Here is a 14,275-nt window from a genome sequence, read left to right as displayed (position 1 = left end):
CCACATAATTATTGATAATTATTAAATGTGGAATATTCCACTTCACTGCGCACGTGTGTGGCGGGAAAAAGCACAATATAGCAACCCGGACGCATTGGCTCTGTTTAGCACCCAGCGGAAACCACGGAACTGCAAGAGAGAGACAGCATCAGAACACAGCAAACACAAGACAGCACGATCAAGTTCTCTTGTGAAAGATAAGTATGTGTTGGCACTCTTAAACACAATACAGGGAGGTAAATGGGGAATTATTTGCCAAACCAGAATAGGCATTGCGGTGCGTGCACTCACTACAATGACAGCAGGAAGGAAGGGCAGTGTTTATATGCGAGTGTGTGTATGCAGGTCTGTGTAAGGAGTGCATTCATCAAGTGCTGCCCGCGGCTAGTGACGGCTTCTCCATCACAAGGATGGAAAAAGGTGTAGTGAAAATTCATACTTTGCAATCATATTTTACAGAAAACAGTTTGCAGAAAATAATCTAATTTTATTAATTTTGTCCTAAGGCAAGAATACAAAACATGAAAAACAAGTTGTTTGTTCATTATATGTTTTTATTATTAGTAGTATTATTAGTATTATTATTTTAAATCTGATATGGACTGAACAGAAGATACATGGATTTTCCATAGTTGGCTGTAGACTTTGATTTACTGTATACTCATGGCTGTCAAATTAAAACCCACATCAAGTCCCACGCCAAGTGCTTCAACTGGCCAAACTATTCCTGGGACACTGTTGGTAAATCTAACTGGGGTCATGGACCAGAATATCCTTTGCATGGAGCAGGGATGAAGTGCCTTTTAATTAACATAATACCATAATCTATAACAAGGGCAGTTATGTTTAATAATTCCATGGGTATGAACTATTCCTAACTGTGTAAAGATGGTTATTCTAATATACAGGCAGTTACAGTACAATAATTCTGGGTAGAAAAAGAAAAGCAACAAAAAAAAAAAAGATATATATTTTTTTTTGTTTTATGACATTTTGTTGGTAAGTTACTCCAAGTTATTTTCACATTTGTCACTTTTTCAATAACTTTTTTTGTGAGGTATATTTTTCAACTTGCCTATGTTGTTTCCCCGGATCCCCGGACGATGACATCTAAAGTGTGTTCTCTAGTTGCCGTCTTTGGCCAACTTGATGAAAATTCCTTAGTTATTCACATAGTAAATCAAAGCCTCAGCACTTGTAAGCAGCGTAGGCGTACATTGCAACTATCCTGTTTCACTGGTGTCTCTCAAGATCCATGGAAAGATGTCAAGATCTGAATTAAAATTGTAATAAACGATCTGTTATGAACAGTCTGCTCAGCACTGCAAAAAGACAAGATGGAAATGTCTCTATTTTTAGCAATGACAGTTCTCTTGTCCTCTACTGACCCAAGCAGTTAAGCATTTCCTGTCGTATAATTAATTATGCAATTCATGTCCTACTCACATTTCAAATTCATGTCAAGACATATTTTGTTGGAGCATGAATGAGCCAATAGGATAGTGATAACAACTGGATCAAGTAACATAGAGGCATGTTGCACTCACCATGCTCTTTCCCACTAGGGATCAGTAATTGGAACGGGTTTTAATAGCTGTTTAGAAATGTGGTGGAGAATTTCAAGCAGGGAGTGTGAGGCCCCGATGCTTCACACATTATACTTGGCAGAGTCCAGTCCTCCATGCTCCATGCCAAAATCAACAGCAACATTTCTCATGCCAGTAGTTTAGATTACATAGCTATGTTAAGCAACAACAGTGACTGGGAAAAATAAAAGTTATTTTTGCATTACAGTAGTATGAATTATCTAATAAGACCACAAGATTTGTGACGCTGGGTATCATTGACTTATGACTTTGACTCTCATTTCATATGAAAAGAGGTTTTTTTGTTTAGTTTTTTTAACTGAGGATGCTGTTAAAATGGTACAAGTTGAAATGTTGGTGAAATTTTTTTTCAATACAGGATTCAAAAGCATATGAATCCTCTAGGGGATTTTAGCTGGTGGTTTTGACACACAGCACCTGTTATTGTGAATGAGGTGCAGATTTTCAACCTGTTTAAATACTATTATATGACATATTTAAATGTACTGTTTGTTGATACAATGCAATTTCTGAACTGTAGAGGGGTCAGCCATCACGTAAGGTTATGATTCTTAGTACATTGCAGTTTCTGAACTGCTCAGCAGACTGCCTCAATACAGTAGAGTTAGCTATCACTTCAATGTATGATTGTTGGTGCACTGTGGTTCAGAAGCAATGCTACTGGTCTACTGGTCATGGTCGAATGACAAACATGGCATGATGTGCACATTAGCCGCATTAGTGATCGATTTAGATCAATTTCTATACATTGACCAAATTTTTATTTTGTGGCAGTGCGCCACGATGAGCCTATGGGAAACACTGCATCTATCAGCCAAAGACTCCCATCTCACAAAGTATTGATTACTGACTGACTGACTGACTGACTGACTGACTGACCTGAATATGCCACGTGATGCCCTCGGCTGCGCCGTGGGAAAAAAAAAGATGCTTCGTCAATTGCGTTCGTCTTTTTTTTTTTTATTTAAAATTAATCGTAAAAATTAAGGTGTTAATTTTCACAGCCCTACTAAATACTACATTAGCTATTTTGTATAAACAGACTGACATAATGTAGAAATGCTACTGGTCAAGTGCTTGCTTATATTTTAGTGTGTGTTAGCTTGGAAGTCTTGAGCTTAGCTAAGATGCCTCATCACAAAAGAATAAAAAACAAAAACAAAATGGAAAAAAAGCTCAGCAACAGAGGGAGGGTGCAAAACAAACTTTCATTCTGAACTTACTGTATGCTAGTATGAACTGCATGAGCCACACCACCACCCCCTCTAAATTGGAGACACTAAACATCAATGATTTAGTCAATTATAAACTGAAAAAAAGTCCTTATGAATAAAAACATATTTCCTTATTGTAACCTTATTCTAACTAAACTAATCTATGCAACTGGATGAACGTTCTAAGTCCCAGTTGTTGTTTTGTGAATTTTCAGGTATGTTGTTGAACTGCGAGCACATAATGTATTGCTGTTTTCCATGTGATGGGTGTTAAGATTGTGCATTTCTGCACTCCAAAACAAGCTCAAATGTACATTCCTGAGCTAGCCAATTAGGTGGCTAAAGTAGTAGCATTACAACACAAACAGACAGAAACAAATCCCGCCTCCTTCTCTTCTGAGTTCAATGAGACAAGCCAGTCAAATTATTTTCAGTTGAATATTTTTTCTCCACAAATATAGGCATACTGTACAAACATCTGAATAATATTTAAAAAATTCGGTAGGAACCATGATGGATGTAGTGAGTGTGACGTTTTCAGTTCAGTTTTCATTCATCAATGAAACTGACAGAGGCAGCAAATGGACATATGATATTCTGCTAACATATTGTATTTCAGCCAGTCCTCACATGGAAGCTGCAAATCTCCCAAACATTTGTTGGTTTCATAGGACAAACTATTTATAGTCAAAGAAACCTCACCCAAATGCCCAAAGGGTTCTCACTGTGATTCCTTTGGCATCTCCACACATGCCACAAATTTGTCAAGCTGTCATTGACAGTGAAGTGAAGCGCCGTAGTCCATTTCAGTTAATTGTATGCTATGAAGAATATCTATGACAGTTATAAAACATTTATAAAACAAATATTATTACATGTATCTGGCAATGTGAACCAAGTAAGCTGATCTTTAACATTATAAACATTGTTATTGATTACAAAATCGAACCCTCACCATGAAAGCTAAAAATACTGGTTTGATAAATTGCATTACTCTCAAATTTACTGATAAAGCTCTTGTTTCAAAGACTGAGAAATTATGGAATAGGTTTTCAACATGCAATCAAATAAGCTGGTATTTTCACTGGTCCTATAACAGGATAGAATGTTGCAAAAAAAAAAAAATAAATCCATCAATCCAAATCTCCAACTTGTTACACATGCTTACATGCTTGTTACACTTCCAAAATGTTAAATTGCTAAACCAAAAGCAGGCAGCAAATGGTAACATTTAGCTGTGATATATGCAATATATATATATTTTTAATTGTAGAATATGTCACAAATAGGCTTGTATTAACTAAATCTAAACAGGGACATTGGATCAATACTTGTAAGTCTAATTGTTTAACAAACAATTTTAATGATGACTCATTTAGAAATCACAAAAATCACAAAAAAAATGCGACAGCATGAGGAAGCGCAGGAAGGGAACTACTTTGAAATTAATATTATAATAATAAACAAAAGAGTGCTCTGCTGCTCCTAGCACAGCACACAGCACGAGCATGCAGGAAGGGAGCTACTTTGAATATAATAATAAATACATTTTTGATTAGAATTTTGAAGGAGACAGGAGTAAAGAGAAATGCAATAATCTAGACGAGATTATATAAAAGCGTTGATCACTTATTTGAGGTCAGCAAAGGATAAAAACCTTATTTTGGAGATTGGAGATTTGGAGATCTTTCAACTGGAAGAAACAAGACTCTACAAGTTTCTTAATTTGATCATCAAAACAGAGGTTTGAATCAAAAATCACTCCCAGGTTTCTAGCAGCAGTCTTAACATTACCTAAGAGAGTACCAAGGTGAGACTGCAGCTGATTAAAATAATTAGGAGGGCCAAATAAATCTATCTCACATTTATCATCATTAAGCTGCAATTATTACAATATTTCTGCAGTTATTTATGTAACTGTAATTGGACACCAGATGTCCTTCTGGACATCGTGCATTGATCCCTGTGTTTCATCTCAGCACTCTTGTGTCAATGATTACATGTCTTTAACGCGCACACACAGGGTTGAAATGGTAAATAAAAAGGTGGGTAAATGATGAACTAAGACAAACGACCACCACTATAAACAAAAATTCCAGAAAAAAACACAGATTTTTGCCCTTTCAAAGTCCTTAAAAGACACTCTGCTTGTAAATTACATCAGTTTGATGCTACTTACTATGCTGTATAGTATGAATTTAGGTCCTTAAGATTTATGTCAAGCTCTGGCCCATATCTTGGAGTTTGCGGTCTACTTGTCTCTCTTGTTTTTTCTGTGTTTGTGTTCTTTATTTTGCCCATTACTTGCTAACCCCTATTGTATAAACAATTTCCACACCGCTGTTACACTATAGGCCTAATAACTTGATTGAGCTGCTTGATTATAGACAAACAGTTTTAGTGCTTTCCCAGTATAACATCAATGTGTTCCGCTGTACACAAGCACACCCCAAATTATGGAAAATATCCCAGTGAACTGCCTGTTCACATTTAATTTTTTATCAAAGAAGGCAATGTAAACCAATTTCAGTAACCATGCCCACATCTAGTGACCCCAGCTTACATATTTTAAAAGCTTACATGTTTTACATAAAATTAGTTTAGAGAAGATGTCCACAAAATTCAAGTCCCTTCATAAAAAAATGGCCCAACTTCGATTATTGTTGTATTATATTGGTTTAAGCCTCCTGTATCACCAATGTGGCATTCCTTTGGAAACAGTGAAGTGCAATTAATTATAGTGCTACTGAATGAGACTTTATAATTGTAAGTATTTGATCATCAAATTAATAACTTTCAGTTATAATGAGATTGGAGCTGGCTGAAAAAATGTTTTCAGTATTACTGTAGACACAGAACAAGAACTTCAAATACATATTCAGCTCATATCAAAACTGTTTGATAATACCTTATTTTGGTGCAATAAGAAACAGTTGAGAACATATTTTTGTAGTATACCTTTTAGGAACCTAAAAGGGTGTGACAACATAGAGATTGATAATGACTTAACCCTGAGCACTCTGACCTTTTGTAACATGTCACCATAGAAACTGATCTGCTGCAGGATAGAGGGGCTCCGCACCTCCAGCTGGGTATCCAAACTACTGTCAGTAGGTGTCCACTTACGTCATGTGTGGTAAGACATAAGGTTTCTCGTATCAGTCTCCTGATGCACACAAATAGATATATCTTCTTTAGTGTATATGTACAGACAACAGTATATTCACTGAAAGAAAGAAATGCATAGGTATAATGCTTAAAGTTTATTCAAGTCTAATGAATTGATTTACGTATGTTTAATGTTCAAACATTAAAGAGGACTACAGTGCCCTCTCGAGGACAATCTGACAAACGTTTTGGGCCAGCCCTCAGGCATGGAGTGATGAATGAATCATCAATATAAATGACATTGGTTACTGGTAATCTTTTATTATGTATGTATTAAAAGGAAAACAGAAAAAGAGAAAATCAGATTCATTTTTAATTATGTGGCAGATGTCAATTTCAAAGCTGTTTAACTAATTTGTGCAAGGTTAAAGGCTATGATCAGTTTTAGTTTAGTTTAACTGGACAGCTTCATCAGGATGGTTGTTCAAGACAAAAAGGTAAAATCTTCAGTTAAACACGCAATATTAATCCATACTATAGCTACTGCAATTTTTTTGAACCCAACAAGTTTGGGCATTGGGAAAAGCAAGACATTTTTCAACTGAATGAATTATTCTTCTACAATATTGCTCCATTATACCTACTCTCCACATTCGTCAGATCTCTACAGCCTAAGCATCCTCTTTTACGCCATATGTAATCATCTGATCCATCTCTGATGTCCATTCATTCTCCCTTGTCATCACACAGTAAATAAGTTGATGTGATGTATACAGTCTATAGCTATTAAGGTATAGTTGCCTGGAATTCATGTATCCCATCCAGGTCAACAAAACCTGCATTGCTATCCATTCTGGCCTGGTATAGTCAGCCATAATCTCTACAGTCCCTTAGGCCATGCAGGCTCAAACAGATCCCCCCCCCCTCTGCTTAGAGGCCCCAGTGAAACTGTAGGCTTAATAGATCAAGTGCTTTAAGCTGTCAAGCTCGGTCCCCATATAGATATTTTCTACACATCTTTTTACGAAAGAAACTCCAACTAAAGGACCCTCGATGACAGGACCAGGCTGGATAGCTGTGAGACACATCGTCACTATTGATCTTAGAATATTCAACAGTATAAACTATAGTTGACACTTTTTTCTGTATAATAGAGACATTGGAAGTGTATGAAAAAATTATGAAATACAGTTTTGTTTTGTGACAAGGTCATGGTGATGTTACAAACAAAAACTATTCATCATTCTCAGAATCAGTTGTGTTTTTCTAGATAAGTCTGCTCGGTCTCTGAGTGAAATGCCAATGGTGACGATGCATTACAGCATCAAACAGTATCTCATGGTAGGGAGACAAGCTTGTTGTTACAGCAGATTACATTTAGTAAGCTGTAGTGAACTAGCATTTTTTAATGCAAATGCTACAAACGCTGTGTTGCACACAACTTGGACCACAACTAAATCTGATTGTGGTCTGTGATGGATCGGAAGTTCTGGTCACTAATTTCACTTTTCACCATCCTGCTTTTGCCTGATCTGAATGGGGATGACAATCTCATTGGCTGAGTCACTGGTGACGGTCCCAGGGACGAGGGCCTCTACAGACAGAAGTCCATCACCAGACAGTGAGGAACTGATATGTTGCAAATCCACTCCCTGTGGCAGCCTTAAAGAAACAAAGTGAAAGGGTATCAGTAACAAACAAATCAACTGCAGCAAATCATTCATCATCCCATCATCCCATTCATCTTATACAACTAAACACACTTATTTCTTTGTTTCCTGCATATTCCTGTCCCTTTTTTGGCAGACTCATTTAACCAGTCCTAAGAGGCTAATAACTATTTTTTGCATCTTTCACTAAAGCCTATCCTTGCTACAGGACAATTTATCCTCTGTCTTTTTATTGACCTCTTGCCTTCTAAAACCTTCAATATGTAACAATGTTCGGATTAGCATGACTGGTTATACAATATACAGCCATGATGTTAAATCCCATAGAGTTCTAAAATTATATGAATTTCATCTTTCAAAATACTTCAACTGTACTTCTCAGAGATAACTTACTTATATTTCCGTGTGAAGCACCTTGAAACCGACCCATGCTCATCCTGCCTTTCTTCATGATTTCCTTGAAATGAGAAGCAGGGACAATCAAACTACGTGTGTGCAGAAAATCATGTAAACTAAATGACACAAATTCATGAACTTGAGGCAAGCTCATGTAATATATCATATTATTAATGTCAATGTATGCAGTACATTTAATGATTGTTTTACTTAATTTTAGTCATTTTAGTAATAATTATTGAAGCAGTGAATCTCACTTTTTTTTCATAACATTGATCTCATAGTATCTACCTTCTGTCAGAAGGTAAGAAAAGCATGTGCAGTACCTGATATTTGCAAGTAGCCCTCCTTGGTTGTAATTGTGATATCCTCAGGAGAGAAGTGATTGACATCCAAGTAAATCTTCCAGCTGTCCTGCCCTGTTCTGATCTCTGATACTCCACCAGACAGCTGTCTTTGGAGCCGTTGGCTAGATGACGCAGGGGGGTGACCGTTGAATGGAGGGAGAAGGGGAGAATGTGTATACCCTGGCCAGGAGAAAGACGCCAGTCTCCTCTTAGCCCAGTCTATCCAGTTGAGATCACTAGGCTCCAGGAAAGGAGGGAGGCCAAAATCCTGCTCAAAGATGCGGTTCGACTGTGTCCAGTTAGGGAACGGATCCCAGCTCACATCTCGGCGGAAAATGGGACGGGATAATACTTTATTTTGTTCACCCATATCCTAGAAATTACCTCAGAATGAAGGAAAGTGATGTTGAATCTGCAAACCCTGTAGCTCCACCCTGACAAATCTTTGCTTAGATTAATGGCCAAGACACAATGGGGCTTCTATACTGTTACTCAACAATTCTCAAAAACTACCACACAGTGGCTAGGAGTTTCCAGGAAAAGTCAGCTATGGCAGCTGTAATGATTCACTCAAACACTTTATATACCCAGCTGATTCATTTTAACACTTGTCAAGCAGTAAGCGTTATGTATGGGATGAGAATGACTTGGTGTGTCATGGGCTGGGGTGTTACTCCTCCGTTGCCCTGGGACCTGGAGAGGATCATGCTAATTATCTGAATTTATATCTCTTGAGAGTATATGGCAAGTTGTTGGTGAATGACTCCGGCAACAGCAACCAGACACTGTATTCACCGATGGCCTCTGCAGTCTTGTCACATACTGGTGCTCTTTGTCTTCCATAGAAATCACAGCCTTGTGTTATGTGAGGGAACAGCATGTACATTCAGAGTCTCACAGGGAGAGTAAACAACAGGGTTACTTTCAGCTCCCAAACCCAAGCTCCAAAAAATGACCTGTGCATAACCATTCTTTGGGATGCCATGGTGAACTCAAGACTATTAACCAATCAATCATTATCATGTGATGAGTATGTAGGGCAAATAATTCTACAATGTGACAGCCCTGTTGGCATCTTAGCAAAGTGATGAACTGATACAGAAAGACTGACGCAGTGGACACAGTGATGTGGAATTTTACATAGAGAGCTGCATCTTCATGGTTGTGCTGTTCCACAAATGGACCCAGCTTTAGTCAAAGAATAAATTAATGAGCCATTCACCATGAAACAGGGTGGTATCTAACAAGCCAATATCTGCAACCTTTCCTTTTATGGTCATGGTCAAGTACTAGGTATTTACCAGGTAAATAGGTAATACATGGTAAAAATATCAAGTACTTACAGTTATAGTTAGTAAATACGTAGAATTTAATGGCATAATTCCTAGGAAATGAGGCTATTACCAGGTTCCTACCATATCCTTTATAATTGTTTATTTTCCTTTCCCATCCCATTAAAACAAACATCTACCATATGTTCTACAATAGTACTAAGTAAATCATTTCAATTTACTCAGTAAACTGAAACTGGACCATAAAAGGAAGCAATGTTTGTTCCTATGGCATTAATAGGTTTTTATCATATACCTTCAAATTGGTTATTTCCTTTTCCATTCCATGAAGACCAGCATGTATTTTCTACGAAGGTACGAAGTGAAACATTCCCAATTACTTGGTATGCTGAAACTGGACTGTAAAAGGAAGCAAAACTTAATTCTATGGTCTGAACTGCTTCTTACCACATCCTTTACAAATGCAATAAGATGACAAATCTACCATACATATTCAGCAACAAACATTACAGTGCACAGATGGAAGCGACATTTAATACCATTACCATGCCCCGTCCCCCAGTGTTACAAAGTAAAGCGTTTACAAGGCAAGTAAATGGAAACTGGGCTGCCTTTTACATAGACAAAATCTAAAAGAAATGTAAATCCTCGCCTTAGGTTGAAAAATAATGGTACTTTCAAACTAACTGAAAGTACAAAACTTGATAGATTCATGTATAACAGTGGACCAATAAAAACAATTTATTGGTGTTTTAATTTTTTAACATTCTACTGAAAATTACTACACTTTCATTGCAATTGGGAATACAATTTTTGGGTAACATTAGTGGCTTCCATGAATAATTACTATGCAAGAAAGCTAATTTATAGGGATGTTTCTTAGAAAGTACACAAAACTTGGGCTATTGCCAATATAAACCCTCATTATATACAAGATAGCTGTTTGAATTGATAGGAAATTAAGAAAGAGTTTCTAACGTGTAGCCTAATTTATTTTCTCGGTGCCTAGCTATTTGTGCAGCATCAACTGTTGCTGTAATTGAAGTTACTACAGTCCTGGAATAATCAGGATAACCACATCAATCACCAACGTATTATCAAGAAGAATAGATCCACTCTATATTGCTAGGCTCCGGTAGGTTAGCTGTCTTTCAGTATCATAACCTGTTAGCCAAAATGTTAGCATCGCCCAAACTTAATAAATTCCACATCTGTTAGTATAGGCAACACTGCTTTTCTAACCTACTCTAGCTGTACCTTAAATATTCTTCAGCAAAAATATCTTTAATATCTTTTGTCACATAGATTAGCCACCACAGTTACAAACATACATTGTGATACGCACACTGGACGAGCGAGCATCACTAAATACGTGATGAGAGAGCGCCGTTTCGTTAGCATCGGGCAAATTAATAAATTTGACACCAATAAAGCTCAATCTAGTTTTAAGTACAATAGGGTAACACATAGAGCCACCACAGCTCCAAAGCTATTTACTCACGTTACTGTAATTGAGTAGCTTTTAAAGTCAGTAATTTTACTTTTACTAAAGTTTTAACTGAAGTATTGTACTTCACTACATTTTGAATCGCATCGATTATACAGTGCAGATTTTGTGGCTCTCCATAAGCATCAGAGACTGGACCAGTGTAAATTGGCCAATTGTGGAGCCATTCACTGTGAACGGCTAGTCAGCTGAGAAGAGAAGAGTAATCTGGCTTTACTTTGTTTGTGCACTTTATTTTGTAATTTCCAAATTTTCCAATTAAAAGAATGTAGTTTGAACTCTGTCCTCTCATCCTTTAAGAATTGCATGGAAAAGATCACATCTAACAACATTCTCTTTTCTAAAAAGTAACTCAGGAACTTTTACTCTGAGTTCATTTTAAATAAGATACGTTTGCTTTTACTGAAGTCGATTTTTACAACAGAACGTTTACATACAATATCAGCAAAGTAACAATACTTCTACTTGAGTAGGTTATTTTAGTACTCTTTCCACCACTGCATTTTACATTATGACAATTTCACATCACCTCTTCTGTATACATATATGTCTTCTCTCTGCAGTCTGCAGAGGGGGGATTGAGTGGTGAGTTTCTTTGTGACAGCTGACGTAAAATACTAGGACCTCAAGGGGTCGTCAAAGCCATCAAATTTCAATTTAACCTCATGGTGGCCCATCTTAAAACTATCCTGGGAGTCATGTTTCTTTACTGAGAGCTTCTAAATATGTCAGAAGTCATGCTATCAGTTTTTATAACTTCGTAACACTTATGCCACAGTAAAAGCAATAAAAGCACTGGGCGCATGCCAGACACACCCATTCTTGTGCAATAAGAAAGCACATATTTTAAAACCTTCACTCAGCAGAAGAAAAATCACATCACATCATTGTCACATATAAATGTTCCCAAGTAAATGCAGTATGACAGAGCTGAAAAAGAAAACCCAACAGAAATATTATCTTTTGTCTAATTTAAGAACATGCTTTTGAATTGACTTGATCTGTAGTATGACTGTCTATCATGCATGCAAGTGTGGGACTTGCGAGTTAAATATTGTAAGCTTGGACAGAAACCCCAGAAAGAACCTATAACCTTCTGTGAATGATATGGAGATGTCAGCTTATGTGTTCAGTGGCACAGTGACTTTTGGTCAATTAACACAATGACATACAGTTGGCATAATGACTTACCTGCTTGATTCACTTCCCTTCTGTAGACTTGTGCGATGACTATTTGCTCACACTGCACACCCACAAAGATATATATCACTATTGTACTGTGCTAGTCTTCAGCGTGTGCTTTCCACTATTGCATGTTCTACTTCACACACTTAGAATTAGCATAATCAGTAAGGATCTGTCATACTGATGAGAACAGGGCTCGGGAGAGAGATTCACCCTGAAAGAAAGCTACAGTATATCAGAATAGAATAGAATAGAATAGAATAACTTTATTGTCCAACCAATTTGGAAAGTTTTATTTTGTCTCACTTCGAACATGATTAAAAACACAATAACAGCATCAGTTATAATTTACATCAGCACTTGAGGACAAATACAGTACACAGACAATACATAGCACAGAGTACTCCAGTTCATTTAGCAGCATGAGGAGAAAAAAAGCAAAAGAAAATGGCTTTTTTTGTATCCATAGGTGATTTAAAGGAATTTTCTTTACCTTCAGTATCCCCAAACATGAGTTGCTCTGTATGATATGAACAAAAAAGGAGTGCTTATACATGTGTAGCAGGCAACACGTCGAGTGCCCCGCCTGTGACAGGAGTTTTTTAATCATGGATAGCTTATTGAACTGAATAAGAGCTGTAGTTTTCATACAGATAATCCCATACTACGCTGCAAGTACATAAATGTATGCAGTGTAGTTAGCATGAATACTGTGTACTATTTATGCAGAATGAGCTGTTGATCAGGCCGAGTGACTTGTTGTCAGGCACATGGGAATGTCACTTACAAAGGGCCCAATCATGCACTTGAGCTTTTTGTATAGCAAAATTCACAAAAAACTTCAAACTTTTTTTTGGTTTGGAATTAGGTCTCAAAATTTAAATTGATGCAGACAGATACTATTCTTACGTAAGTGTGTTGATGCTGATATGGAATACGCCTGTTGATATTCTTCAAGTGGTTGATGTTGGTAACTAATTCAGGATTACTATGAAAGTAATCAATTTGTATTAGCAACTGCTTATTATTAATTTAGAAAATTACGACTTTCAATTCTTTGATTTACTTAATTCCATCTTAATTTTATAGAGATGATTGCCTAACCACATGTATCTTAGTGTAGGCAGGACATAGATTTCTTTGTTTTTATAATAGTGCCATGAATCTTAACTTTGCAGGGATCACAATTTGCTGTAGCTTATAAGCAGAGGTGGTAGAAGTACACAAATTCCCTACTCAAGTAAAAGTGCAAATATTCATTTAAAAATATACTCTGGTAGAAGTTGTAGTACCATTTCAAATCCTTTACTCAAGTCAAAGTATAAAAGTACGTGGACTTAAATTTACTTAAAGTATAAAAGTAAAAGTCGTTCTCTAAAAAAGTCATTTCTAATGTTCTAAACTGGTTTTCTGTTGAGCGTTCCTCTGAATCCCAGATGAGAAAGTCAGCAGCTCAAATCACTAACCCTAACCCTAGCAGCTGAATTCACTACGTTAATTCTCTCTCTTGTTGCTTCTCTCGCTGTCCCTTTCCCTAATTTTTGGTGTCGCTTTGCTGAACAAGCAGCCAATCACATTTGGCTCTTGATCAGCTGCTTCCGGGATGGAAGCCGTCTGATGCTGAAAATATTTTTTTTTTTTAGAAAATCAGTTGATGATTTCCCGAGAGTAACGAGTCTGTTTTGAAAATGTAGTGAGTAGAAAGTACAGATTTTTCTTGTGAAATGTAGTGAGTAAAAGTAAAAAGTCTTCAGTGAAAGAAAAACTTGAGTAAAGTACAGATACTTGAAAATCTTACTTAAGTACAGTAATGAAGTATTTTTACTTTGTTACATCCCACCTCTGCTTATAAGTTATAGTCAGAATCATTACCATAGTTCCACGGTTTACTATCTAATCTATCTGCGTTGCGTTCTGTTCTGGCAACATTATTCTGTGTCAGGCCTATC

The 14,275-nt window shown here is 36.8% G+C and overlaps 1 protein-coding gene across 1 annotated transcript; it reads right to left on the bottom strand.

The window, feature by feature from the left end:
• Positions 1-7,431: 7,431 nt before the first annotated feature.
• On the bottom strand, positions 7,432-8,712 carry LOC139920380 (heat shock protein beta-1-like). The gene is made up of 3 exons (XM_071910383.1): positions 8,322-8,712; positions 7,993-8,056; positions 7,432-7,591 (listed from the first exon to the last, which is right to left on the bottom strand). Exons 1-3 carry the CDS (start codon positions 8,710-8,712, stop codon positions 7,432-7,434), a joined length of 615 nt encoding a protein of 204 aa, XP_071766484.1.
• Between the last annotated feature and the right edge of the window lie 5,563 nt (positions 8,713-14,275).

The sequence above is a fragment of the Centroberyx gerrardi genome, chromosome 2, assembly GCF_048128805.1.
Source record: "Centroberyx gerrardi isolate f3 chromosome 2, fCenGer3.hap1.cur.20231027, whole genome shotgun sequence".
Lineage (NCBI taxonomy): Eukaryota > Metazoa > Chordata > Actinopteri > Beryciformes > Berycidae > Centroberyx > Centroberyx gerrardi.
This window is presented reverse-complemented; position numbering and strand designations above follow the sequence as displayed.

Excerpts from the sequence above, each read along its gene's own strand:
- LOC139920380 (XM_071910383.1), bottom strand. The coding sequence starts at position 8,712 with ATGGGTGAACAAAATAAAGTATTATCCCGTCCCATTTTCCGCCGAGAT. Across the intron at positions 8,057-8,321 it reads GGGCTACTTGCAAATATCAG|GAAATCATGAAGAAAGGCAG; the intron begins GTACTGCACATG and ends TCTCATTTCAAG. Across the intron at positions 7,592-7,992 it reads TGCTTCACACGGAAATATAA|GCTGCCACAGGGAGTGGATT; the intron begins GTAAGTTATCTC and ends TGTTTCTTTAAG.